Source organism: Rhamphochromis sp. 'chilingali' (genome assembly GCF_963969265.1).
Source record: "Rhamphochromis sp. 'chilingali' genome assembly, chromosome: 6".
Classification (NCBI taxonomy): domain Eukaryota; kingdom Metazoa; phylum Chordata; class Actinopteri; order Cichliformes; family Cichlidae; genus Rhamphochromis; species Rhamphochromis sp. 'chilingali'.
Genome location: NC_137933.1, coordinates 35,799,997 through 35,826,333, shown reverse-complemented (window position 1 = coordinate 35,826,333; position 26,337 = coordinate 35,799,997). Strand labels below are relative to the sequence as shown.

Sequence of the window (26,337 nt, the reverse complement as noted above, 5' to 3'; positions counted from 1 at the left end):
GTAAACACAGAGCCTTTACAGTAAACTGACTTGACCTACTGTAGGGTCTGACTCCTCTGCTACTCATGCAGTTCCTGTTCATGAGCTATGATTTAGAGATATTACCTAAATGCATCACACGCAGGAAATCAGTTGTTGTGAAAGTTAACAGATATAAACATAGCTTTACTGCTCTGAAAACAATGACTGAACACGCGTCTGTGTCACTGCTAAAGGTGTCATTTAACTGACGTAGAAACACTATTTTCTTGCTATACAAATGTGTGTCATGTCCCATCACACATAAGGCAGGCTGTAGTCCACCAAGGATATCCTCCATACATTTATGTTTGTTTTAAAAATTTCAACCAGGGTCCTGCTTTAGAACTACCTGCAAAAGGTGCCAAATAACCTCTTAACCATTTGCTCACTGTCAACTTCAGTCATGCCGGTCACCATGATTGCTATAAAAACACTAAACTACTGTAAACCAAATAATTAAATTGAGCTTGCATTGCATTAACTTAGCAGTGATACAGGTGTTTACCTTTTTTTTATTACCAAATAGCTTGAATTAATGTAACTTATAGCTGAAATATATCAGTAGAATTCAGCTGAGGGGGCACAACACTGGTAACACAAAACAACTTTTAGCCAAGCAGCAACCCCAGATGCTACCGCTAAACGAGAATCACTCCACACAGACTCTCATTTTAAAATGCCCAACTTCAGCTACAAAGTGAACACCTTATTTTATTTTTCAAATTAACTAATTTAAATTGGCAAGTTGATATATTAAGTTGGTTTAATTGACAGGTGCGCTGACATGTACAGCTTTGGCTGGCAGCTGTCTGCTAGGCCAGTTCTTAACAAAATTATCTGACAAATAACACGGCCTGCTTTGTGGTACAGCCGTCAAAGAAGTCTGTGCTACATTTTTGGCAGGAGAAATTCTACACTGTATAATTCTGCTCCTCAGCACCAACTTAGCAGCCATTTGTGCCTGTTTGTTTGGGAATGCAGCTTGCTAACCGAGATAGCTAGCGTTAGCTGACAACTTGACTCTTTTAATCCTAATATGGTCACCTCAGGCTTTTTAAAACAAGTGTGTACCAACTATGAAGCCTCAAAATTCATAATCCAGAGACTACTGGGTAATTTCATAGACGTGTGGTCCATCATTTACATACAGTCTGTGCTTTTAGCCAAACAATGAGAACTGCTAATCAAAACAACTTTAGACTCAGCACCGCTCTTACTTAGGTTCTCAGTAACACACATAGCAAGTGTGAAGTGGATCGGATGAATGGTTGTTGAGAGACAAAGACGAGAAGAAACATAAACTAACATATTCAAACATGCATATTCCTGGATTTATTGGTGAAATCTTTTCATTTCCTCTCCTTATGTTCAGCATCGTCTTTCAGAAACGACTTGCAGCTTAGTGTGCTTTCAGATAAGAAATTAAAATCTTCTAATAAAATAATTAAAGGTTATTAGGATTTAATATAATTTAAAGCTACAGCAACTCTGCAGAAAACCAACAAGACAAAAAGGAAAAAAAACAAAGTTACTTACATGTGCAATGGAACGCATCCTTGCCATTAAAACCTTTATTGCACTGGGAGCACTGGGTGGTGTGGTTTGAGCTGACTGGTGTAAAAACATGACCGTTCACAATCTTCTTGTCCTTCTCCTTGCCCTCCTTGTCCTTCTCCCGTTTGTCTCGCTCCTTTTCCTGCACAAATGGAAATTAATTAGTTAAGAAGACAACCCAACCTTGAACTTCGCTAATTGCTTCAACTTTGCCATCCAATTAGAAGTTTCGAAGTGAAGCGTGGTGACGTGTAGCATCCACTAACATACCAGACACTGACACTGGGCCAGTCGCTTCTGTTAAATTCCAATCTGAACCCTGCAGAGCAACATTATTACTCGGATGTAGGACGCAGCAGGAGGGTTTGCATATTAAGTGATGCATTATTTATCCTGACAACAAATTGTCTCATTAAGGAACTCTTTAAAATAAAATTCAGACACTTTGAATCCTTTTTTCTGAGGTGAGACAGAAGACTCAGAGGTGGAGATCTTCAATGACCATTTATCCCAAAAGGGCAGCATATTTTCATATTACGTATTCATTTGGTTTCTCAAGACACTCGAATACTACTATTCAAAATCTCTTATGAAGAATGAGGCATTTCTGCAGGATGCATGACTGGTGACAGAGACACACTGTCTGGGAATCACTTCTATGACCTTTCCATAACAGTGTGGGCTTTCTGCTGCCTCTGCATTAATGGATGAGATCGTCCTCAGCAGCTGGTCATCTCTGGACACTGAGCTGAATCACAATCCCATAAAGTGATGCAGAGAAGAACAGAGCTCTCATTCTCTTGGATTTACATCACAGAGCCTCCACCCAAACCCAGAGGAAATGGGAAAATGCAGTTTTCCAGCTCATTTTAATGACCAGCCCTGGGCCTCTTGGTTTGAAGGGACCACAAAGCTCTGACATACTAGAGCTCATTTGGTTCAGCCATTTCAAGATACCAAAAGCCTGACTGGCCCACGCTATGTTTCAGAGCCAGTACAACACACAGCTTTCATTCTCAGTTCCTGCAACAACTGTCTAACCAGCACTAAACCACAATAAACGGCCTGAAAAAGTATTCTTCATGGCAGCAAGAATGCTTGTTTGATATCACGCCTATTGATGCCCGGCAAAAACAAAAACAAAAACAAGAAAACGCCAGCAGTTCAACGCATTTGAAAAAGATTATTCTCTGTACTCTTTGTTTTGGCTGCAAGCATACACAACAGGATAAGTAATCACTAGTGACATCTAAACCAGAGATTTAAACAAAAAGACATTCCAGTAAAACACACTGTTAACGGGCAATGACTTCACTGGAAAAAGACATCAGCCCAGAGGAAAACACCAGCCCCTTTTAACATGATATTGTGACAGTCTCTTTCACTACAATTCAACTGGGAAACCAGAGCACTGTGTTAGCCTACCTCCAGCCAACCTTTCCATCTCAGTGAGAAGCCACGGCTCCCTGGGAAACTCCTGTATAACATCCCTGGTTGTGGCTCAGTGGCTCAAGCTACTACCAGCAAGTCTCCATTAGGAAGGCTGTGAATGAGGAAGTCAATGGCTCGCTGCGGGAGGTGCTATTTCTGCAATGACCCTTCCTTCAGTCTGACAGAGACATGATGACAAAACTGCACAAACTAGATCCCCTTCCAGAACAGTCAGACTTTCAATGTTTAACCTAAAGAGGAAGACACAAATTATCCTCCTTAAAACTGGTTCTGGTTTATTAATGACAGGAAGAAATGAGATTACCAATTCTTCAACACATTTGACAGTTACAGATGCAATCTCAATGCTCCAAGGAGAGCCAATAGACACCAGGCAAACCCATTTTGAACATCAAAGCTTTAACAGTGGCCAATAACTCTGACAGAGAGCAATGAGCTGCAGGCGGAGGGAAGCTTTTTCAGAATCCTGTTGCTTTAAAAGCAAAGTGACGGCTGAGGTTAGAGGGGAGATTATTAAACCACCAACTCTATCTTCCTGTTTTACTTCCTGTTCACCCTTCAGTGTCTCTTTGCAAGGGCTGCATATTTACAGGAAGCAAACAGACATTTCACTTCCCAATCAGAAATAAAAACTCTGTGCTAAATTCAGGGCATTTCAGACCCTTTAATCACCACATGGTACAAATTTAAATGCACGCTTTGTGATCAAAGCAGCTATGACTGGCAGCAGAAACATGGATATCTATCATTACAGCCCGTTTTTCTTTTCTAATACTTTCAGGTAGCATCTAACAGCAATTTTGATCATGAAGTAAACTACATATCAGAATAGCTATCAAAAGGTAATATGTTAATTTGTGGTTTTAGTGAAAACAGAATTTGCCTTTTGTACTTCCTGGTGCTGTGTGAGTGTCCTTTGGTTCAATATACTGTCACAACAATCACACACAGTTTATAGCTGTGTAAGGTCTACCACGCAGCCCACAACTGGATATATTGGATATAAAAATGCTGTATAATTACATTACTGCTTATAATCTGTGAATTAAATGTAAGACTATTTAATACCTTCCAAGGCCTCTTTTTTGGGGAGAAGATTGAATGCAATTATTTTTACTTTTAAGCACCCACAGCTACCCCGTTGAGTTTTAAAGTCTTGATACAGACAACTGTATTCCTAAATCATATTAATGGCTACTGCAATACAGTAAATGCCACTTCTGCAATTTAAAGTGAGCAGTGCTGAGCATTGTGATTTTTAAATGCAGTACTGTACAATAATTTCCATGTCATAATAGTGTTGAAGCCATTGTTTCACTAAAGTGTCAGTGCACCCCAGGGCAGCTGTGGCTACAATGTAGCTTGCCATCGCCAGTGTGTGAATGTGTGTGTGAATGGGTGAATGACTGAATGTAGTGTGAAGCGCTTTGGGGTCCTTAGGGACTAGAAAAGCGCTATACAAATGCAGGCCATTTACCATAAAGTAACTTTAACTGATCGATATTTCAACAAACTAACAGCATATTATTGTCACCCTGTGACAGGAATGGAGACACTGCAGCTAGATCCCCTAACAGAGTACGAAGGGCAGGAGAAAGAAAGTCTGCTTTGACCACATCTTACATAGAGGCTTATCTCTCTGAGAAGACATTGCTGTGAGGCGCTTGGGAAATTTGAGAGTGGGAAGTTGCATCTAACAACGACTTGGGCAAAGGCAGGACATATAAGGAGCTTTTGACCCAGAGGGGCCTATTCATAGTTCTTAGAACTTTTTAAAGGAAGTCTTTTGTGTGGCGTTGCATGAGGGACCATCAAAGTTCTCAGAAGCTCATTTGTCTGTCATTTTTTACCTCCTACTTTACGGTTGATCCTCCAGCAGAAGGGGAAGCTCTAACTGACATAAGTGTGTGGTCTGAATGCAAGCATGCATTGCAACATGATGAACGTCTTATTTGTAAAAAGAACACGTAAACTTAACATAGAAATTACAGCAAAACCATCAGTTAGCTCTTAAACATGAAACACAAACAGTTGAGCTGGCAGGGAAGACCAGGCGTTATTAAGCCTGTGTGCTACAGAGGAAATAAAAACTCCTGTCACCTCCTTGAAGGAAAACAAAAGTACTTCCTCTCAACTAACTTTTTCGCATAGAGTGAAGCCAGCGTAAGGAGAAAATAATGACGCTAGAATAGAAACTAAATGACACATTCATCAAAGTGAAGCTTAATTGGTTTGGTTTACTGCATGTTATCCTTGGAAAGAGCCATGCATTTGTTTGTAGAGTAGATGGAAAGGATTTGTTAAGCCTAGTTTATGGTCATCTCATTGGTTGTTTTGCATGCCAACTGCAAAGCTGCAAAAGTACAATCGCGATTTGAACGATAGGTATTCAAGAGAGTAGTAAGGACCCGAGATTCAGGAGCACTGTTATAAGCGTAGAAGCAAAGAAATTGGAGGTTTTTCCCACAGTTTTCTCTGGAGAGTGTCATCTTTTCAAACTCCTGCAGCATCTCACATTGTATCGGAGAATCTCTGAGCTCCTGTACTGATGTTTATTTGAAATGGTGGTAAAGACCAACATGATCTTACATTCATGCCTTCGACCTGCCTGCACCCGGTTCCCAAAACAAGGGGTGCACATCAATCTGAAACACCAAAGCATGACTCAGTTCTGATGCCAACATTGGCTTACGCTGCCACACGTAAACAGACTTTAATAAGGATTCTGGATCCTATTACCAGCCACAGTGGGAGCTCTGCCTGAGGTTCGTCTGTGATACACCTGACATAAAAAGACAATTAGCCACTCGTAATGTTATGTTATTTTAACTTAAATCAGAATGCAAGGCATCTGCCATCAGGAAACTCAAACGCACAGTATGCTCCAACTTATTCTTGTGGTTGTAGTTTAGTTGTTGCTATGCTAATCGCCGCCTGCTTAATACACCACGCACCTATTGGGAGTTGTAGTGAAAACAAAGAAAAGAAAAAGAGGACAAACATGTGTAGAACTGCCTATAACAGCCCTGCTGTGAGACTGAAGCTAGTCAGGGACCAACAGAACAAGAAGCTTAAGATTCATATATGTGTGAATACTTGAAAACTGTGGTTGGGCATTAACTGCTCACTGCTCAAAGGGGATACACTTGTAAGAAAACACTGAAGGTGGTTGCCTACTGAATGAACTGTAAGAAGCAGACTACAGTGAAGTGTAGTCAAAAGAAGAAAAACTCCATGTTCCCTCACCCTGGTCTTTTTGTACATCTTGTTCTTGAGGTAGCTGAAGGTCCGGCTAACTTTTGTCACACTCTTTCCCTCTGTGTCACTCCGCAGAGGCCCAGGCTCCTCCTCTGATATACTGGAACACACAAACAGGTTTAATTTCATCTCCAGCAGCTGCATTCACACAGCATACCTGTTCACACATTGTGAAATGGTTCTTTGAAGCACCATAAAGGTCTTATGGAATAATTTGACCACTACTCCACACTGCTCTTTATAGGACTATAAAAGGTCCTCCAAGCAATGAAAGCCTGAAGAACAATTTTCTGGTAAAATGTAAGCGCAGGATTAGACTGACCTGTATGCTAGTGACCCAGAGGTGCTGGAAAATCTCATACCTGGAAAAAAAAAGGAGAGGAAGTGAGTGGCAGGATAGTAAAAACAAAAAAATATGTCTTTAGGGGCTGACCGCACTTTTCTTATTTTTCCTGATTATGATTGAGAGTAAGCTACAGATTTGGCTCCCTAAAGGTAAATATGCAACACTTTAGGTACCCTTGTACAGCTGTGTGACAACTGACAACCCACTGACATGACTAAAGGAGGCCAACAGCTATGTCGAGGACTTCCTTTTCTACCATGTCCTTTAAAGGTGACCTATTGTGATCCCCCCCCCCCCATTATGGTCAACTAAAGCACAAAGCTGAAACTATAAACACAACAACCCCACACAACTGCAAGGGGCAGCCAATCAGCAGAAAGTGTAAAAGCTATTTTTTGCCATCCCCAACTTCAGAGGCCAATTTCAAGTAATAATTAACAATAAAAATGATTGAAGTATAATTTTAGTAAAATAAAAGCACAATCACAAATGTAGTTATTATTTTTCCCTGGTTGGCCAGTCCTCACCTGCTGTAGCTCTGTGCTCTACAGACGTGAGCTAAACTGCTCTGTTTTGAGACAGGGGGATAAATGAGGGGCTGTAATACAGTCAAAGACTAAAATTATAGAGTTTTAAATTATCGTGCATTGAAGGCTGGACAATGGATGATGACTCGGGCAAAATTCATATTTTTTGGTTTGCTCATCCTATTAGAACAAAGCTATGCTGGGTGTAGCTCCTCCCAGACTCTATTGTTGAAAATCTGGATTTTCTGGCTGCAGTAACAGCCAGAACATGTGTGTTTTTCAATTAATCTCTGTGCCAAACGTTAAGCACAGAGTTAAACATAAGGCATGCATCTTTTCTAGGCAACGAGCTGCTTCTCTCTAAACAATCATTTCTACCAATATCCAGACGCACACGAAAATATTCAAAGCGCTGCTCGCATGCGCTGCAGAAGAAAGTCAAACCCAAAACAGGATAATGAGGACAAAATCTTGGCCTGCCTGTGTTCCCAGCAATGGAGACAAGGAGACAGAGAACAGTGCTAATGGAAATATTGCACAGATAAGAAAAAGGAAGGAATGCCTCGGTGTCTTTGACTAAAGGTGACAGGCTCGTATTTATCTGCAGAGAAGAAAGGGCTTCCTCAGTTCACCTGCGGTGTTTATGATTATTTTCCTCTTTTTTTTCAAAAAGACTGAAGTAAAGCTAGTTTATGTAAAGGTCATCCGATTCTTGTGCTGCGTAGGAAACACGAGAAGCCAAGGTCTTATTTATTGCTGTCAACATGGATTATAATTTAAACACAATGCTGCCTAGGCGAAAGGTGATTTTCTACACTAGCAATCTGGCTACAAGCGTTGTCTAATTGCATTCTCACACTGCAAGTAGATTAATATCAGCAGCAATTAGAAGCTTCTTCATGACAAGATTGTTGCGGCTGAATGTTTGGACTTTATCTTTGATGAAGTTTAAAGAGTAAAAATTTAAATTTTCCTTCAGACAACTTTGCTTCTTCTGTTTGACTCAGTCTAGGAAGCGTTTCACGCACACACTTCATGTTGAGTCACAAGTAAACACTTCAGTGTGGGTATCAGGCTAGCTGCTAGCTGATCTGGGTGCATCGCTGTCATCTTTGCAGCTCAGATCCAGGTTGCTAACCGGAGCAGCTACTGTTCTCCTTCTGACATCACAGCTATTTTCTACTGCAGCTAAGTTTACATGTCAGTACTTACTGAAGTCATCCTCATCATCACTAGATGAGGAGTCCCCATAAATGAACTGAGACTTAGATTTGGTGAGGATGGGGGAAAGGTTGAAAGAGAAGGAAATTCGCCTCTTACGTCTCAGGCGTCCCACCGCTGGGGAGCAGGAAGGAAAGAACCACAACAGGCACTGATCACTTATTGAAATATATAATAACCTAATAAATAGTGAGGATGGGGGCAGGAAGTGGAGATGTACGGGAAACGTGTAATAAGAGCGATTCAGTTTAAATATCTGCATGTTAAACTACCACTTTCTCTCTTTATCTAGCTTTTTGACCTTTTTTTCCTATTCTCTTTGCGATGGGGCTTACAGTGAAAAACATAATGAACTCTAAATTTCCAATTACAAGCTGAAATGATTGTGTCCCTCTGCTGAGTCTGGTGATGTTAAAATGAGGAAATGAAGAATGAGGACTTGGCATTGTACTTAAATTTAGTAAGTTAAAGCCTAAAGAGGATAACAAATAAAACCAAAGGATAAAAAGGTGAAGAAAAGGGCTGAATGTTACAAGAAGGAACTTGATAGCTGCCTCATAACGTGTCACTCACCATCGATGTCTCTCTGGCTGATGGCCAGCATAGATACAGACTTAGTGAGGGGCAGACTCATGGGAGGACAGCTGTTTCGCAGGGGCCGATATCGTCTGGATTTCTGCAGCAAGAGACAGGAGACTGAATGAAACCAAGTGCATGAAAATGTTAAAAAAAAATGGAGTGAGCCAGGCAGCGATAATGTGGAACAAAGCATTGCCAGCCAGTCAACTGGAAACAGGAACATGAACTAAAAGAGGAAACTCGGCATTTTGAATCGGGACATTATGTTTACAATTTGTTTTAAATTCAATGGGAGAAGTATAAATCTGCCCGAAGAAAGTCATGTTTATTAATTCTCACTAATCCCCAAACTGACAAGGCTCAGATTTCCCTTGACTGTTTATAAGTCTTGTTTATGTACAAGCTTTACAACGACTCTTTTCTCTCGTGAATTAGGCTGTGTGGGTTTTCAGGATCTCTTGGTGGCCGACTGTGTGACAGTGTAAAGAAGTGGCAACATATCAACAAACTTCATGTGTGAGTGTGTTTATTAGCTCACCGGGTCATGCACTCTGCTATACTCCCCCCGGTCCTCCTGTTCCTCTGTCAGAGAAACCAAAGAGCCTCTGTCATCGCTGTCTTGCCGGGGAATCCTTATAGGTTCTAGGATACGGGGCCCCTGGCTGGTGGGGCCCCTGAGCTCTTCAGGGCTTCCACTGAGCCCCTCCAAGCTGTAACTGTGTACAAACAGAAAGCAGAGATGACCTCAATAAAAGAACACACACTGTATTCAACATAATCACATCTTTCTGAATGTACACAACTGTCGCTGCAGCAAACACAAACACACAAAGATGTACCTGTTGTTACACACACACACACACACACACACACACACACACACACACACACACACACACACACACACACACACACACACACACACACACACACACACACACACACACACACACACACAGCTGGTCCTACACTGTGTTTAGCCAGCTGAGTTATCACTAGCCTCTGGAGCAGATTTACAGCTGAAGCAGCTGCAAATGACTCCCAACATCAGCATCAGCATGGAGAGCTCTGCAGCTGTGATTTACAAACCCAATTACATCGAGCTATGACTGGAAATAAGAGGCCTTGAAAAATCCAATCCAATGATTATGGAGAGGAAAACTACTGCTACATTTCAGGATGAGCTATGCCACGAGGCTGCAGCTCTATTCGCTTCAGGACAGACTCTATGATAGTTAAAGCTCCAGCAGTAAATCTCTCATCTCCGGCCCATGGGTTTGTATGCTACTCCATTATCCAGCAAATCATCAGTCCAACTCATCCAAGCTTCACTAACTAAAACCAGAGTAAAAGAATCATGATTTGGTGATTATAAGTGTCCAGAGTGGAGCAGCACTCACCTATCCTCAGGGCTGTGAATGTAGATGGCTATATCTGTCATACTAAGGCCTCCTTGGTGGCAGTATTATTACATACTATTCTACAGAGCCACAGGGCCCTCCATGCTCAAACACTAGCAGCTATTTCAGCTCCCTCTCTCTCCTTGGTGTAGAAGGTTGCTGACTGAAAGGGTTGGGCATTCATATACACACGAAAACACCCACAACAACGGCTAATGCAAATCAAGCAGCATGTAAATATGCCATGTTCAAATAAGGACATGTGCCCTCGGCAAATAAGAAAACATCAAACAGTAATGCAGTACACCTGAGGAAACAACTTCCACACTGTAGCCAATGGCGAGGGGGCGGGGGCACATGCTCATACTAAGAGAAAGTGAGGTGAAAGAGGTTAGGAGAGTGATGGGAAGATTGATAAGAGAGTATGGCAGAGTGGCAGTGAAGCACACAGATGAGGACATGAGGATAGAGTTGCAGGCGTATCTGAGAACACTGGCGTTATTCTGAAATAACTGGGCAGAGTGGATGTACTTTACATCGTGAAGCATAAACATTGCAAATGGGTTAAAGCTGATTTCCTGCTGCAGCGTTGTTGTAATATCAGTAGCAGACAGGAAATCAAGTTGAACCCAGGGTGTTTCCCAGAAATGAAAAACTGGCAGAATAGCCAAGGCACCATTAACACAGCTGGAGCCGCTGCTAGGGTGGCCGCTGGCTTCTTGAACGTGACAGATGTGACCAGATGGTTACAGCAGTGGACTGTGACAATAACAGACTTGTCTTCATTACAACTTGACAGAGATGGAGGAGGGGTGATATTATTGGCCATTATTAGCTAGTAAGCATTGATATATCTGTATTAAAATACATGTCAGCCAGCAAGTGATGAGAATCTGGAGGTAAGAAATACTACAGTCTGTGGACCAAGGAGTCGTTAATATATACTGAAGTCAAAAATATAAGTAATGTTTAACCCTGATTGTGATTCTGTGATTATGCATCTAATTAAAACTAGCACAAGTGTGGAAGACACTAGTGCTAGCGGTGGGTATAGATATTGGTTTTTGTTTATGTTAAATATATTGTATTAACTTCATTTCATGTTTTATTTTCTGTATTTATTTTTCTGTTTTTTTCTCTTGTTCATTAACTAACTTGTGGAGCACTTCGGTCAAACTCAGTCAAACTAGCCCAACAAAGAGTCCAGTCCACTGGATAGCCGTGAATACTTCAGAGATGAAGGGCTTAATATTTGTACTTTTCAGTGTAAGAATGAATCACCTAATGAGAGTGAATCATTGTCAGTCTTAAAGCCTTGTTACTCATAAATACAGCGAAGCGGTGGTTTGCCTAAGGAGCTGTCCAGATGTGTTTGTTTTTAATGAGAGCAGACAAATTGCACCTTCTTTTTGAACAGGACACTTTCATCTTGGTAAATAGTTGTTAACATTTTCAGAATATGTTTGTACCTCTTTATATTAAAAGAAAGAGGAAAACGTTTATATTTTTCCATAGGTTAATATAAAATGGCCTTTACCGGTCCCTGCCGTTTGAGATCAAATTGGACTGTATGGACTAAAATGAGTTTGACAACGCTAATCTACACCATGAACCTGTCTTTTATCACCAAGAAGCTCTCTACACCATTCCTGAACAAACTTATTTTCAGTTAGATATTTTTTTTAGTAAGTTTTTATTAAAAATGTTACATTTTAGTTTGAGTCTTACTTTAACTCATTTTGATGACCTTATTAAAAGGATAATAATCAGGAGAAAGAGTTGACATGTTTACACCAGTTATTAAAATATAAATACCTAATTCTAATTAGCCTTTAGTCATTAGTGCAAAATATCGCTTCATATATATTACTATTTACAGCCTAGTTTTATTTTTATTTTATTTAACTGAAGAAGTTTTTCCACTCCTAGCTTAGTTTTCAGTTTAATTAACTACAATAACCACGACACACTTCAGATGTGTCTTACTAAAGAAACCTTTTACCATTTTCAGACACTGTTGTCAAACATTTTCATATCCAACAGACTTTCTGAGTAGGAGTGTAAGCATTCGGCTCACCCAGCAGAGTTGAAATAGATCTATTCTGCATATAATCAAGATCAAGTGAAAGATGCTGACTCTTTTTTTTCCACTGCTTCCTCCCTCCTCCTTCTGGGTCAAAGAGCAACATTTCATACAGTCAACAAAGCTATTTTGCAGTGAGAACAACTTGCATTCTGTTTTTACTGCTGCAGCCCACTGTCTTCTGTCTTCTGATGTTTTAGAGTTTTGAATAATTCTCTACAGGAAGTTATTAAACCCACAAAATAAAAAAAAATAAAAAACAATCGTCTGTTCTAAAACTCTAGAAGCCTCCAGAAAGAGAGGAGCTAAACTCCTCTCTTTCTGTGTGGCTGCTTGTTATTACCAATGCTATACAAAACAGCGGTGCCACCACCACCCATTTGCCACAGTATTTCATACAAACTCCAACGGGGGTGAAAAGAGAGCAGCATTTTTCAGAGCAGTTGCCTGCAGGGACGGAGAGAATGCAACAGCAGTTCAGCAAGCATACATTAAAAGCCGGGAGGTCCACAAAGGGCACGACTGCATAAATTTGCCATAGCATGCCACTAAAAAGCAGGGCAAGCTTAACAAAACATGAACTGATGAATGTGATGTATTAATACCTTCTCCTGTGAAAGGCCGGCTTCCTCTCACCAGAGCTACGAGTGGAACTGGAGGTGATGGAGACGGAGACAGAGACAGAGTTGTGGATGAAGGTGGAAATGAAGTGGGATTTGAACGGAAGCCATGACAGCAAGAAAATAATTAATCAACGAACTGTTCTTATTGCCGATGGGACCATTGGATTTTTATGGCTACTACTGTATAGGTAATGATCTAAGAGAAGACAAGAGTGATCAGACTGCTGTACTCAGAGTAAATGATGAAAGATGATAAGCATGAAATAATTGTGGTGATATCTTTGCTCATAGTTTCAAAATGATGTTTAGTATTCCCACCTCACAGTGAGATTGCTGGTACAAACTAAAGTTTCCACAGGCAAAAGCTTGCATCTCATCATTCAGCAGCTTGTAGAAGCACCTTTAGCAGCTCTAAGTTGAAGTAATCATTTCATGTATGAGTCATCACACATCAGTCTCTCACATTTTTTAGTGGAGGAAGTCTGGCCAACTTTTCTCTATAACATTGTTTCAGTTCATTGAGGTTTGTGGACATTAGTGATTGCAAATGAAGGTGCCCAAAGAAAAAAAAAGTAAAAACAGGAAAGCACTGAATCATCACCCCTGCACCACAGTGATTGACAGCAGGTATGAGGTGTTTGTGCTGATATGCTGCGTTTGGCTTTCCCCAAATATAGAGCTGTGAATTATTATCAAACATTTCCACTTTGACCTCATCTGTCTAAAGGACAATGTTTCAGACGTCTTGTGGTTTATTCAGATGCAATTTTACAAAGCCAAGTTGTGCTTCATATTCTTTTTAAGCTTTGTCCTGGCAAAGAAGTCTTTTTTTGTCTGTACTTCCATGAAATTTAACATTTAAAAGGCCAACTGAGGCCTGCAGAGTCTGATGTCATTCTTCTGTTTGTGGCATTGCAGGATCTGACTTTGGTGTGAATTTACTGGAAGGTCGGAAGATTCTTAAAACTTGAGCTTTTATAGAGGTTTTCACACTTGCCGATGACTAGTGAAGCCAGTGTATTGGAATATCAGCACATACCTGCTACATTCCCTCTTAATTTGTATGAAAGCAATAAAGGTGTACTTTATTTTTCACATGACTGCACATAATCCTGTGAAAATGTTCTTTTTCGTGGAACTGTACATCTTCTAATCAACTGATAATAACACAGCATGAATTGAAACACTCAATAGACAGAAATGTGTCAAACAAAATGTTTGGGATTCAAAGTTAGAGTTCCAGTTGAGTATTGTGAGCAGAAACCCTATTTGTATCATAACCACATGAAGGACAGAGTCTCTGCTGGTCAGTGGACAACCTCTGAAGTCAACTTTAAAGGATGTTACTGGATTCCGACAAGAATTATCCTTGTGCAGTCATCCCCTGTGATACCATTTAGCAAGATAACCTATCCTCTAATTAGTGAACTTTAGAGTTGCTGGTACCGGAGGAGTTAAGAGTAGTGTGGGCGCACTGGTACCCTATTACCAGGCTTTATTTCCAGTCTGTGCTAAACTATGATAACAGCCTCCCGGTTTTTAATGGTAACACTATTTTGAAGGCCACTTCACATTTCAAAGAGTATTCTGCAGTCGGTTACTTGTCCACCTCAGAAATTAGACAGATTTTCATTCTTTCAAATCTATCAGAAGAAGGACTCTGTATCATCGGCAGAGACTCTGAGGAATGCATCTGTGGTGCCCCATGTTTTCGTTTGTTTGCTTCACACTTTAAGTCAATTTTTTCAGGCACACTTTGTGGTGCATGATGTCTCCACAGACAGCTGTTTAAACCAAACAAATTTACTGAACTTGACGAAGATAACGCACCATAATACCACACTGTATCTAAAAGTATCGATGATTCCTTCCTGCTGCGACCACATGAAAGCTGCCTTTATCCAGTAAACTTCTGTTTAGACCAGCTGCTCCTTTCAGCTCCTCTGTGCTGACAGACATCTGTTTGGCATCTCTGTCTGAGGATGGAGTTTGTGTGGACTGAACAGATCAAATGCTTCAGTAGGGCTTATGCAACACTCATGTCCCTTTTATTGTGGATTCCTAATAATCTTTGGCAACCAAATAAGCATAATTACCAAATGCTAGACTGTTACTTTAAAATGTCACCAAACACTATACGAGACATTCCGAAATCTTGTTTTTCTCATAATTTAAAATCTCATTACATTTATTTTGTCTTTTTTTAAAAAATATGTGTCCTAGACCCCACTCACACACAGGCAAACCCCCTGGTAACCTTTGTTTATAGGGAAAAATGTGTATTCCCTGACAGGCTGGCGAGTGTTTGCTGGAGCGGTTACTGTTGCAAGTTGCAACGACGTATATGATGCTGCACTAAAGAAAAACCTCCTTGCAATTGTTTTGTTTGCTAGCAGATTGCCACGGTTTCCTGTAGTTTGCATAGAAGAATCAATTTGCACCTTGTGAAATGGTAAGCCACGACTTTTACTTTCAAGGCAAACATTCTCCATTTTGGGTTTGTGTTTGTCACGGGGTGGAAATGGACAAGTTAACTAGATTTTTATCTCGCATGAGTTGCTGTGTTTTATTATTGCTAATATTTTAATATTGTATAGTGTTTTATTCTTGTTTTATTGCATGCTTTTATTTTATTTATTGTTGAATTGTCCTGGAGAGACTATACCCCTCCCTGATTACAAACTTGGCAGACCTGGGAGGTCACAGAGGCCCAATAAGAGGGCCTAGCCAGTCAGGAGAAGCAGGGCAGCAGAGATGGCGGAGTAGATGCTGGCAGGCAGCGGCGGCGGCCGCAAGCAGAGGGCGGCGTTGGTGTGCAGTACGTGGCGAGGGCATATGACGGCCAGTGCGTAGAGAAGCAGTGAGAGCTGTGCTGCTGCTGGAATAGCTTGACGCCAGAGGACACTGTGGTGGGGGATTAGTTTGGAGTGGGACAGCGCCCTACCTCCGACGGTGAGACCATAGTGCTGGCGTGCCACAGAAAAGCGGCGGGCAGAGTTAGGAGCTCTGCCCATCCGGGCACTCCGGATCAGAGAGACTGACAGGACGGCCGGGGACGCCGCCGGGTTTTCCTTGCCCGCTCCGATTTTGCTGGATTTTAACGCCGTGGCTGACCCCACTGGACTTTTAGTGTGTTTATGTTTTATTTTGATTTTTACTGTGTGTTCTCCCTGGCCAGGGTTGTTTTAATTGCTTTTAAATTTTTAACTGTTTTTGTATAAAAACTTATGTTTTAGTGATACAGTTTTTATATCGTTCTGTTCCCTTGGCTGCTCCACTGCTCCGTCCGTTTTTTGGAGGGTTTCCCTCCTTTAATAACACCTGTTAATCCACTATTACATGTTGACTAGAGGAGGTCGCAGTACCCTCTTTATGATTTTACTTAGCGAGTCAGTAGGCTTCTATGTGACTGGTCCTTATTTAGGTTGATCTATAATGATATGATATGATATGATATGATATGATATGATATGAGTTACTTAGCAAAGCTGGAGAAATGAGCCTAGCTTTTGACTTTATTATGATCAGGAAATCTGGGTAGCAAAACAAGACAGCATATTAACCATGCATGCTTTCTTCATGGCCATCCGGTATAGGCCAGACTTCCAAACACTGTCCTCCAGTGTTTGGAAGCTAGAGCCTATCACAATGTGTGACATGTCTCCGTTTGTGGGATAGAAATGCTCTAAAGTTCCACTTAAAGCGGGAAAACTGCCACCAATACATTGCAAAGTTGTATCACAGTTGAGCAGATGGTGATGCAGGCAAGAGGCATTTTTACATTAAGTTTCTGCCTAACTTTTGAAATAAATAATTTTATCTAAAAAGTAAATAATGATATCAAAAGTTGCTGTAAAACAATGCCTGCATATATACATCTAAGCTCTGTGGCTCATGAGGCAGCACAGGTTACTTAATAACTGAAAGGCCGGTGGTTCAATCCCCAGCTACTCTAATCTGCATCTTGAAATATCCTTGGGCATAATGAACCGGAGTTGCCCCAGTGCATCCATCGGAGCGTGAGCATGTGCACAAACGTAAGACGTAAGGTATAAGAAAAAAGTACTTGTGTGAATAAGGATTGTAGTAAAAAACGTTTCGAGTACTCAGAGTAGAAGAGTGCTATACAAGTTCCTGGCCATTTGCCATATACTAAAAACAATGGCCAATATATGATTAATGGATTTCTTTTAGACTCCCTGTGAATGAGTAATGGTCTCCAGTATCGTCAGGCTTTAACACACAGATGCACATATGAAATATACACTACTGTCAAAAGGAAAAACTTAATAAGACAGGGGATATTAAAAAGAAACTTGCATGTAAATTCCTCTACAGACCATCGCTAAGAGCCAATCATTTGAGCAGTGATGACAAAACAGCGTTAAGAGTCCCGTTCTAAAAGTCACTGTTAGCCTTTCTATTGAACCGATGTTTGTGAAATAATCTTGTTGTCAACTCGTGACAACTGTACAGTGTGGCTCTGAATGTGAAAGCGTGAGAACATGTGTTCATGTTGAAGTGCGTATCTGTGCATTTGTTTATAAGCATCTGTGTGTACAATTTTGGAAGCTCCCTGCCAACGCAAGACAAATGGCAACACAGCTGCTCACAGCATGAAGAGGAAACACTCAACATGGCACAGAAGGACTGACATCAACAAGCTCTAATAATGCTGAAAGAGGCACACATCAAGTCTGCTGACATCTACTGACTAACACCAGATTAACACCAGCAGCCAGTATCTAGGACGGAGGAGAAACATTTCTATTTCTACATCCACTTCATCAACAATGCAATTAGACATTATTCATCCTGAAGAACCCAGTATTCATCACTCTCACCTCCTCTGGTTCATCTCTCCGTCTCCTCCGTTGTTCTTTCCAGGACCCCAGCTGTGGCGGCGAAGAGGTGACAGGGAACGGTTGCTGTTACGAAAGAGACAGGAACGCCGCGGCACCTCAGTTACTCTATCTTTGGCCTCTTCTTCAGCCTCTCCTGCCCCTCCTCCTTCTCCACCTTCACTGTCCAGTCCTTCAGTGGTAGGTGCCACGGTCTGGATGCCCTCTTCTGGACTCCAGCTGCAGCCCAGGCCCTGGCTGCCCTCCGGGCTGGAGCTGGTCGGGCCGACGCTGGCGGTGTCGTCTGTGGAAGAGCAGGAGACCGAAACCTCGCTGGCACTGTCTCCTCCAGTCACAGGTTCATCATTCTGAAAGACATCCCAAAAAGAGAAAAGGTATAACTTTACACTACTTTAAAGCATTACTGTACCATCAAAAAGTTATGGTTTATCATGAGCCAGTATGCTAAATCAGCACTATATGAAGTCAATGCCACACTAATAAAATGTTGATTTATTATTTTAGGGAGCGCGGACACATGTAAATGCAACTGTTTCCACGTAAAGTATTAATTTCCAGGTTTAATCAAGTAATGCGCTTGTGAACCGTGAACAGTAACTGAAAGTGTGAAGAGTCTGGCTCTGCTCTGAGAACCACAGGAAGTGGAGCGTGAGAACATGTGTGTGCTTACTAAGCTATTGTGAGGCAAGGTTGTGGATGACAACTTGAGGAATTAGTGATAATCAACGGCAAAAAAAATCCCACAAAAAAGCCTGCAGACGCTATGTCTCAACAGCTGCTCAGCTGATATCTATCCATTTATGGTCCCTAAGTGCATAAGGCTAAATCATTTATTGTAAGTGAACAAAGCTCTCCTGCCCTCTCACTGGCTGGTTCTATTTTTGCTTGGGTCACATGGTACACATTACACAGAGTGGATAGCACCACCTTACATTAACCCTGGCCTTGGTGACGGTATCCTACAATCCTACAAGGGAACAATAGGACTATATGAAGGACCCAAAAGGTTCATTCTGTTCATCTGGAAGTAGCGTAGTGTTTTCTATATGGAGGACCACACAACCCCAATAACAGGAGACTATTTAAGATCCATAATGTGATTTTGCCATTTTATTACACCTGCAGTTTAATGGCAGAATGTAACAGAACAGGAAAAAAAGGGCACTCCAACACAGCATAATAAATATGAATAAAACATAACACAGCAAAACAGATGTCCTTGAAATCATTGTTAATTACTCGGGCTATCACTTTGTATATCCATCAGCATTTCTTCACTGAGGCATGAGAGGAATTAAGAGTTAGCTGAAGAGCCATTTAACCCACAGGAATGGAATATAATGAGGACCAAATGGCATGGCTTAGGGATAATGAGCCAGCGCCACTTTATAGCAACACTGGCATTATAACAAACACCAATAAATGATAGCAACCTTGTTAAAACAAACCTTTCCCAGGAAAACACTTCTTAGTGATATATAGTCTTTTTAAAGTCCATCTGTCATTGTCACAGGACCATTTTAGTGATCCAAATCCACAGACAGTTGGCAGTTAGCAGTTGGCAAATATAAAGTGTACGTACACCGCATATGTGTAAACTAATATGTATTCTTGCAAGTTAATTAGCCATATGCTTGTGTATAGTTTGCTGATTTCTTGACAAGTCTTCACCTGACAGCTCTATAATATAAGAAGCACGCGGAAAACAAATAGTTTTAGTAAAACCACTCTTTGGGAATGGTGGGAAAAAACGACTGCCCACACACACACACACACACAGGTTTGGGATAGTCCATTTAGAGTTAATTTGTAGGTGTGAGCTTTAACTGGGTCTATTGTGCTGCCAGCTGCAGTGTGAGGGCCGAGCATAGAGCTGCTTCTGTCGGAGAGCTGCGAATGAAAGATCTGCTTTATGCTGCAAACACAACTTCCTCTGGGAGTCGGACAACACATGAGCATACATCAAGGGCAGAGAGTGCATGTGAACGTCAGCTTCAGCGCTATAAGAGAAGGACCCAGCTGAGTTTTAAACTTTGTTTTATTTCAGGATTTTAAATGTTATCTGATGGCACAACATACATGTTAAACTCAGATAAGTCACGACTGTTGAAACCGTCTATGTCCTCTTTATTCTACATTTACAGTATTACATTTCACAAAAGAAGCGTTTCCCTTCAGAGAGCAGCAAAGACGTTAATCCTCTCTTTCAGAATTTAGCTTCTGTAGTCTTTGTGCGGATTCATTTTGCCCATCACGGCCTATCTACAGTGTCCCAACCCTCAGCACCACACTGTATACTCCCAGGCAGCTGATATTCTCTTCTCTGGCTTTGTTTGCACCAAACATGACATACGGTTCACATTACAATGAGCATGTTTCAAGTGCTCAACACAGCAGAAACTGAGAGATACAAGTGTTTCAACTTTAACCAAAGGGTGCCTGGCTTCAAACAGACTTTCAACAGCAGCAGAGTGACAGCAGGGACCACAGCTTGCACTTTCCCAGCAGCGGAGGAGAGCTGCCGGCTTAAAAAGATGCTTAGTAGATGTTTGGCATCTCTGCCTCAGGGTACTAATAAATAAAAAAACAGACACAGACTGAGAAAATAGATACTTCATATATAGTATATAATCCCTATAGGAATAGTTGCAGAGGCAAAATATATTCTTGGTGTTCAGCGCAACTGAACCGGATGTTTGGACCACAGCCAGCCAAGGATTTAGTAAACAGGGAATTGGCTGCTACATTTTTCCTCATTTATACATTTAATGATTGATGTGTTTGCAGTTTGGATGTGTAAGAAGTTCATTCTACAGCATATATAGTGGCAATGTTTTTGTTTACATTTTTAAATATATATTTCTTCACAGATTTGTCCTCATTTGCTTTTCTCACTTTGCACAGATAATTAAACCAGTTTAAAAGAATTGTTTTTGAGCACTTTAACATTGATTTGAAGTTGATGGGGGTCAGACCTTTCTGAAGATGCTGTCATATCCGGGTTCTGTGTTCAGGAAGCTCTCTATGTCACTGCCAGAGTCTCTGTGAGCTGAAGAGGGGCAGCTGGTGGCACTGCTGGTCCTACTGGGCAAACTGGAAAATGTTGAAGACTCTGAGGATCCTGAAAGACACGACATTTAACACATCGCAGGGTTAAAATCAAACAGAGGAGAAACGAAGCATTCTTGTGAAATCAGATTTAAAATACATTCACTGATAAGTTTCTCAACAGAGGCTGTTAAACTGACCCCCCCCCCCCCACACACACACACCTTGTTTCCAAAACAATAAGTCTTCATTCTTTGTTCTAAAACACAAGCAGGTCTGTAAGACATCAGTGAAAAGACTTGTGGGAATCTGAGAAGGTGTGAAAAGCCTGGTGGATCAATGGCTGACTGTCCTCACCAAAGCAGTCTGTGCTCAACTGCAAACAACCAGTGTTTGTGGGTTTCATAAAGGTACCAGGGCGGAACTGAAGTTAAAATCTGACTCGGAGAAAGACAACGTAAACGGTTATTGAAGTACTGCAAAACTGCTTTCATGAAAGAGCTGCATTAGTCACCCTAAGGCCAAATGGACACTGATGCTTACAAAGTCTGCACCTTATTGTAAGCTTTAAAGCAAGAAGTAATTTTTTACTTCTGTTGCTTGATCGATAGAAATTACAGACATCAAGCAGACAGTTACTCGAGTTCATATCAGCCACAATGATATGAACTATAATAAGTCAGAATCACGTGTATCACACTGACTACTTAAATAATGACTATTTAAAGTAGTCACTCTCAGGCCTCGGCTGATGCCACGTTAGTTTTTCTCAGTAAGTCTCTGTGCTCTTTACCCGTAGCAGCTCACCACAAGCCATTTTTACTTTACACCCACTATTCTATCTCACTGAATTACAAACAGCCAAATCTAAAGTCAGCACAGAATACAACAACTGTTATGCAACAAGGTTCTGGGGCTACAGCTTTTTGGACATGTAAGGACATGCACAGATAATATTCCAGGCCAAACTAAAAGAGGAAGCCTGTACTCAGGCACAGACATCTACCAATGGGCTGACTTTAGCCAGCAGCCAAGAAAAACTGCATGAGATCATTTGCTCAGTGTTGTTATGATTATTTTTTTTTAAACATCTATTTCTGCTCAAAAACCGGAAGTCATTCTTAATCCCCCAGGAAGACTTGCATCCCCTACACTCATGTGAGCAAGAGGAAGCTAGATTTTGTATACGTATGTGCTCATGCTTCAAGAGCCTGGATTCTGTGTCGCTGAGTGGGTACAAGTAGATGCCTCATACATGAGATATAATTCAAGTGGAGAAATACAAATCTATAAATAAATGTAAACTGAACTAAACATGCCACAGAAAAGGGCATATTTAAAATAAAGCATGCCCTGTATTCAGCACAACCCAAAAGCAGAAGCAGATTATCTTGTTTTTCATAATTATTCACAGCCAAAATCAAGACTAAAAATAAAAGTAGATTAATTAACCAACACCAGCAAAGGATGGCTCGAGGAATCCTGAAGCTGGCAGAAACATAACCCTATAAAATTCAGCACCCGTCAGGGGTGGGGAGTCTCTTTACATCATAGTGTTGTTAGACTTGAGGGAGTGGGGGTATACAATTTTTCTGTAGAATAACCATGAGCGCCTTTAACAAACATCGCAGAGAGAGCAGGTCGACACAGTCAGCTCTTAATGAAAGGAGGGTAGTCAGATCACAGCACCGACAAACATTATGGTTTCATAATGTTTCAATCAGCCCAATTACAACGCCAATGGGACATCACCACTTTGGGTCGAGTGATACCACTGAATAGTGTGTCACAATGGACAAAGGTAGGTGCTATCCTGACATAAAGATTGTGAGACTTCCTTAATTGTAAATTCTTACACAATGGTTCCGTCACTTCTATCTAAAATAGTCTGAGCCTGACACAAACAATCCAAAAACATGAAAATATCAGATAAATAAGCTGCTTCAAGTACTTATTGAGCAGCAAAAGTCCATATGTTTTTTCAGACACTGACAAGTTGTTTTCGCTAATTAGCACATTCCTGCGCTGAGAGGCTGAACTAAAGATGGAACTCAACTGTGTAATACAGCACAGATTTGAGTATCACTACTATAGAAAATAATCATTCCTCATTAGAGCACTTGAAAGAGTTTCCATATTTGCATCAACACTGCTTTATGAGTCCTGCAGCAGACACCACAACATGACAGGCGCAGGATTATTTCTGGTTTCTGCTTTGAGAAGAAACAAGGTCACAAGTTTAGTTATTACCAACGTGTTCCTACATGACAACTGACAACTGGGCAAACCACATCCTGCTCGCTCATACTACAACATGTAGACAACATGCAGAAAACATTAAAGGGGAAGGCTGCCATATCATGACATCAATAGATCTTTTCAGTTAAGATACCAAATCCACACTGACCTTTGACCTCAACTGCTGCAACAGAGCTTAGTCTTGACCACAGTGCATTGGTGGCTCGATGCAAAAACATTTTGCCCCTTTTTACGTCATATTTCCGCTATTAGCAGACAATCCAAAAATGAACGTGCGTGAGAATGTTGGAGTTGCAAGTGCTGGTGACACAAGTGGACTCAGGGAGTTTTCCTCAGACTCCACCCCCCTCACAGCTGTCTGTCACAACTAGCAGGGGACTGTGAGTTTTGACAGCTGTCCTCCTCCCTCTGTGTCAAACAGACCCCAACACCACTACCACAGCACACATAGAAAAGGCTCAGAGAACAGGTGTAAAAGTTGCTCATGAGTCGACGGGTGGTTGAGGCTGCTGGCCAAGTGTGAAGAAGGTCAGATATATACTTTATATATATTATATCATATCCACTTTTTTGCACCTTTCATGCAATCTCTATAAATTGATCTGCATATACAAATGCAGGGGACAAGATTTTTGGTTTCTATTTAAAGTCCACTTGTAGTAAAGGAGGATTTTGTTTCCTGAAGGTAAACAGTCTGCCTAGCGAGCAACAGAGGGAACACATCTGATACAGATTCAGCATTTTATTAGCTTTTTAAAAAATGAATCTAAATTCATAAACCAGCAGACACAAACAGAAAACTTGGCCTTTACTGCAGAGATACACGTCACTTTTTAACCACAGGAGCTTTCCCCTGAGAGTAGAAACTCTTGAAGGAATTTCAACTGCATTTCCACTGCAGACACCTGAGTCTAAATTAAACTCTGGGGAAATTATTTTACCCCCCAAGTCCCTACTTGGTAGGCAGTACTTTGTCAAAGCATGGAAACTTTGGGGATGGGGCTTGAAGCGATGAATACTTCTGATTGGTCAAGGACTCTTCTGTATTGCCACCTACTGGTCTACAGTAGGTGGCGACATTTTTTTGTATAGCTGCACGCAGAAAAGAACGGTCAAACTGTTCTAGCTTTCCTTGTTTCTTGCAGAAACAATCCTTACATTTAAAGAAATGCAGCTTTATACTGCAGTGTATACTACTTTTTGATTACTGCAATTCAAATCATTTGAGTTTAACTGCAGGTAAAAACACCCCGAAGTGATTAGATTAGATGAAACTTTATTAATCCCTCGGGTGGGTTCCTCCGGGAAATTCAGAGGGTTAAAAATAAGTGTAACGTGCAGCTAAAAAAATATAAAAGTAGATACAATCTAATCTAATTTCAAGTCTGAAATAATCAGCATAGTAACCAAAAAAAATTAATAAAAAATAATCTGTTGGGTTAGAAACATTCTTCTCTGCAAGTTTTCCCTGTTAGGAAAAACACTTATCTCAGCTAAGTGTAGATTTTATCAGAACTTTCATATAAAATCGTATTTATATTTTCTTCGACCTATACTTCCTTGTCCTGTGTTTTTTCATATTAAATGTGTACAAGGTTCTCTGTCTAACTGGGCTGATTTATTACACATAGGAGGTGTTGAAGATTCCAGTTAAACTTTCTTAAAAGTTGATCAAAGTGCATCAGACTACCTGCGAAATACACCATCATCTTGCTGTTTCTTTTTCTTTGAGTGACCTTTGTCTGTAGACTGGTTCAGTTCATAATCAGGTATCACTTCACCATCTGCATTTCAACACGTTTACAAAATTAAACATGCGTTTTTTTAAATTCAGCAAGGGCAAAGGACAAAGTCCTCATACTTCTGAGTAGAGGATGTTACCACATAGCCTCCTATTTTTCACAGAGATAAAAATCTGTCTGCACACAGTTTACAGAGTATATTAAACAAAACGGCAATTCAAACCTTCCAAACGGCACATGCAGAAACATCCAGCATGATTCCTGTAAATATGGGAAATGAGTTCCGATAAACAGAACAAGGCTTTACCTAAAAGTATTGCACGACCTACAATGCTCTAAAGCAGAACAATGACTTAACATATGTTAGCAAACCACAGCAGACATGCACCACAACATGTACCAGAAGCATGATGGGATAATTCACCCTAGAGCACAACAATGCACATGTTCTGCAGCCACGAGAAGCAGCCTCAGCTGTTCTTTTTTGTTTTTCTTTTAATGTCTGATCAAGTCAAATGAAATGTCTGCAGTCACTGAGGTTTTGCATAAATGTGTAATTATTAAAATTATGGTAAATGGCCTGTATTTGTATAGCGCTTTACTTAGATCCTAAGGACCCCAAAGCGCTTTACACTACATTCAGTCATCCACCCATTCACACACTGAACACTGACTGCTATTTATGTAGCTTGTTTGCCTTTAAGTGTCCTTTATTCTGTCTTTTCTACAGAGATGTACAGAATATGGCTAAATGCTGCCTGATCATCCACAGCAAAACAGTATCACAAGGGTCTTTTCAACCAACAGAAAATTTGCATTACTTCACACAAACACAATGTCTAGCACCAAGATTACTCCTTAGCAAGTTTAGTTTTGTTTTTTTCCCCAGGTCTTTAAAAGTAAAGATGACAACGGTGTCTCCAGACAACACAGAGATTAGATCTGACAAGGTCTGGTTCTCACTAAGAACCAATGTTTCAGTTTCCAAACAAATATACAGTACAGGTCAAAGGTTGGAACACACCGCAGAGCGTGGGCGTTTCTCGTTATCTGAGACACATTAAAAAGTAAGTAAGTAAATAAATAAATAAAATAACATGCACAAAAACACAGAGTGAACATGAAGCCTTTGCAACAAACTCCTTATAAAGGTAATAATTACTTAAAAAATTTTCTGAACAAATTAAATTTGCAACAGAACAACAATGAGATTTATATGATATTTATAAATGAGAAATTTTACAGTGCCACTTCTAATCATTTTAATTCACTGTAAATGTGTATTCATAGCTTAGTCTTCCTCATATTTAGTTTAAAAAAAAAAAAAAAAAAAAAGCTAGGACCAAAGTACCAAATTACCAA

General features: G+C 40.6%; 1 protein-coding gene across 4 annotated transcripts in view; it reads right to left on the bottom strand.

Moving 5' to 3' along the window:
• Positions 1-26,337, bottom strand: part of LOC308398566 (A-kinase anchoring protein 13) — a 121,893-nt gene that overhangs the window by 31,405 nt on the left and 64,151 nt on the right. For 3 of the 4 annotated variants that reach the window (XM_080885280.1, XM_080885279.1, XM_080885281.1), the window contains exons 11-18: positions 20,902-21,047; positions 17,909-18,273; positions 13,047-13,094; positions 9,497-9,674; positions 8,953-9,055; positions 6,608-6,647; positions 6,274-6,385; positions 1,558-1,717 (exon numbers count right to left, since the gene is read on the bottom strand). In XM_080885280.1, the coding sequence (XP_080741406.1) occupies positions 1,558-1,717; positions 6,274-6,385; positions 6,608-6,647; positions 8,953-9,055; positions 9,497-9,674; positions 13,047-13,094; positions 17,909-18,273; positions 20,902-21,047 (1,152 nt within the window). The remainder of the gene's footprint in view (positions 1-1,557; positions 1,718-6,273; positions 6,386-6,607; positions 6,648-8,952; positions 9,056-9,496; positions 9,675-13,046; positions 13,095-17,908; positions 18,274-20,901; positions 21,048-26,337) is intronic. The other variant, XM_080885282.1, reaches the window with a different exon arrangement.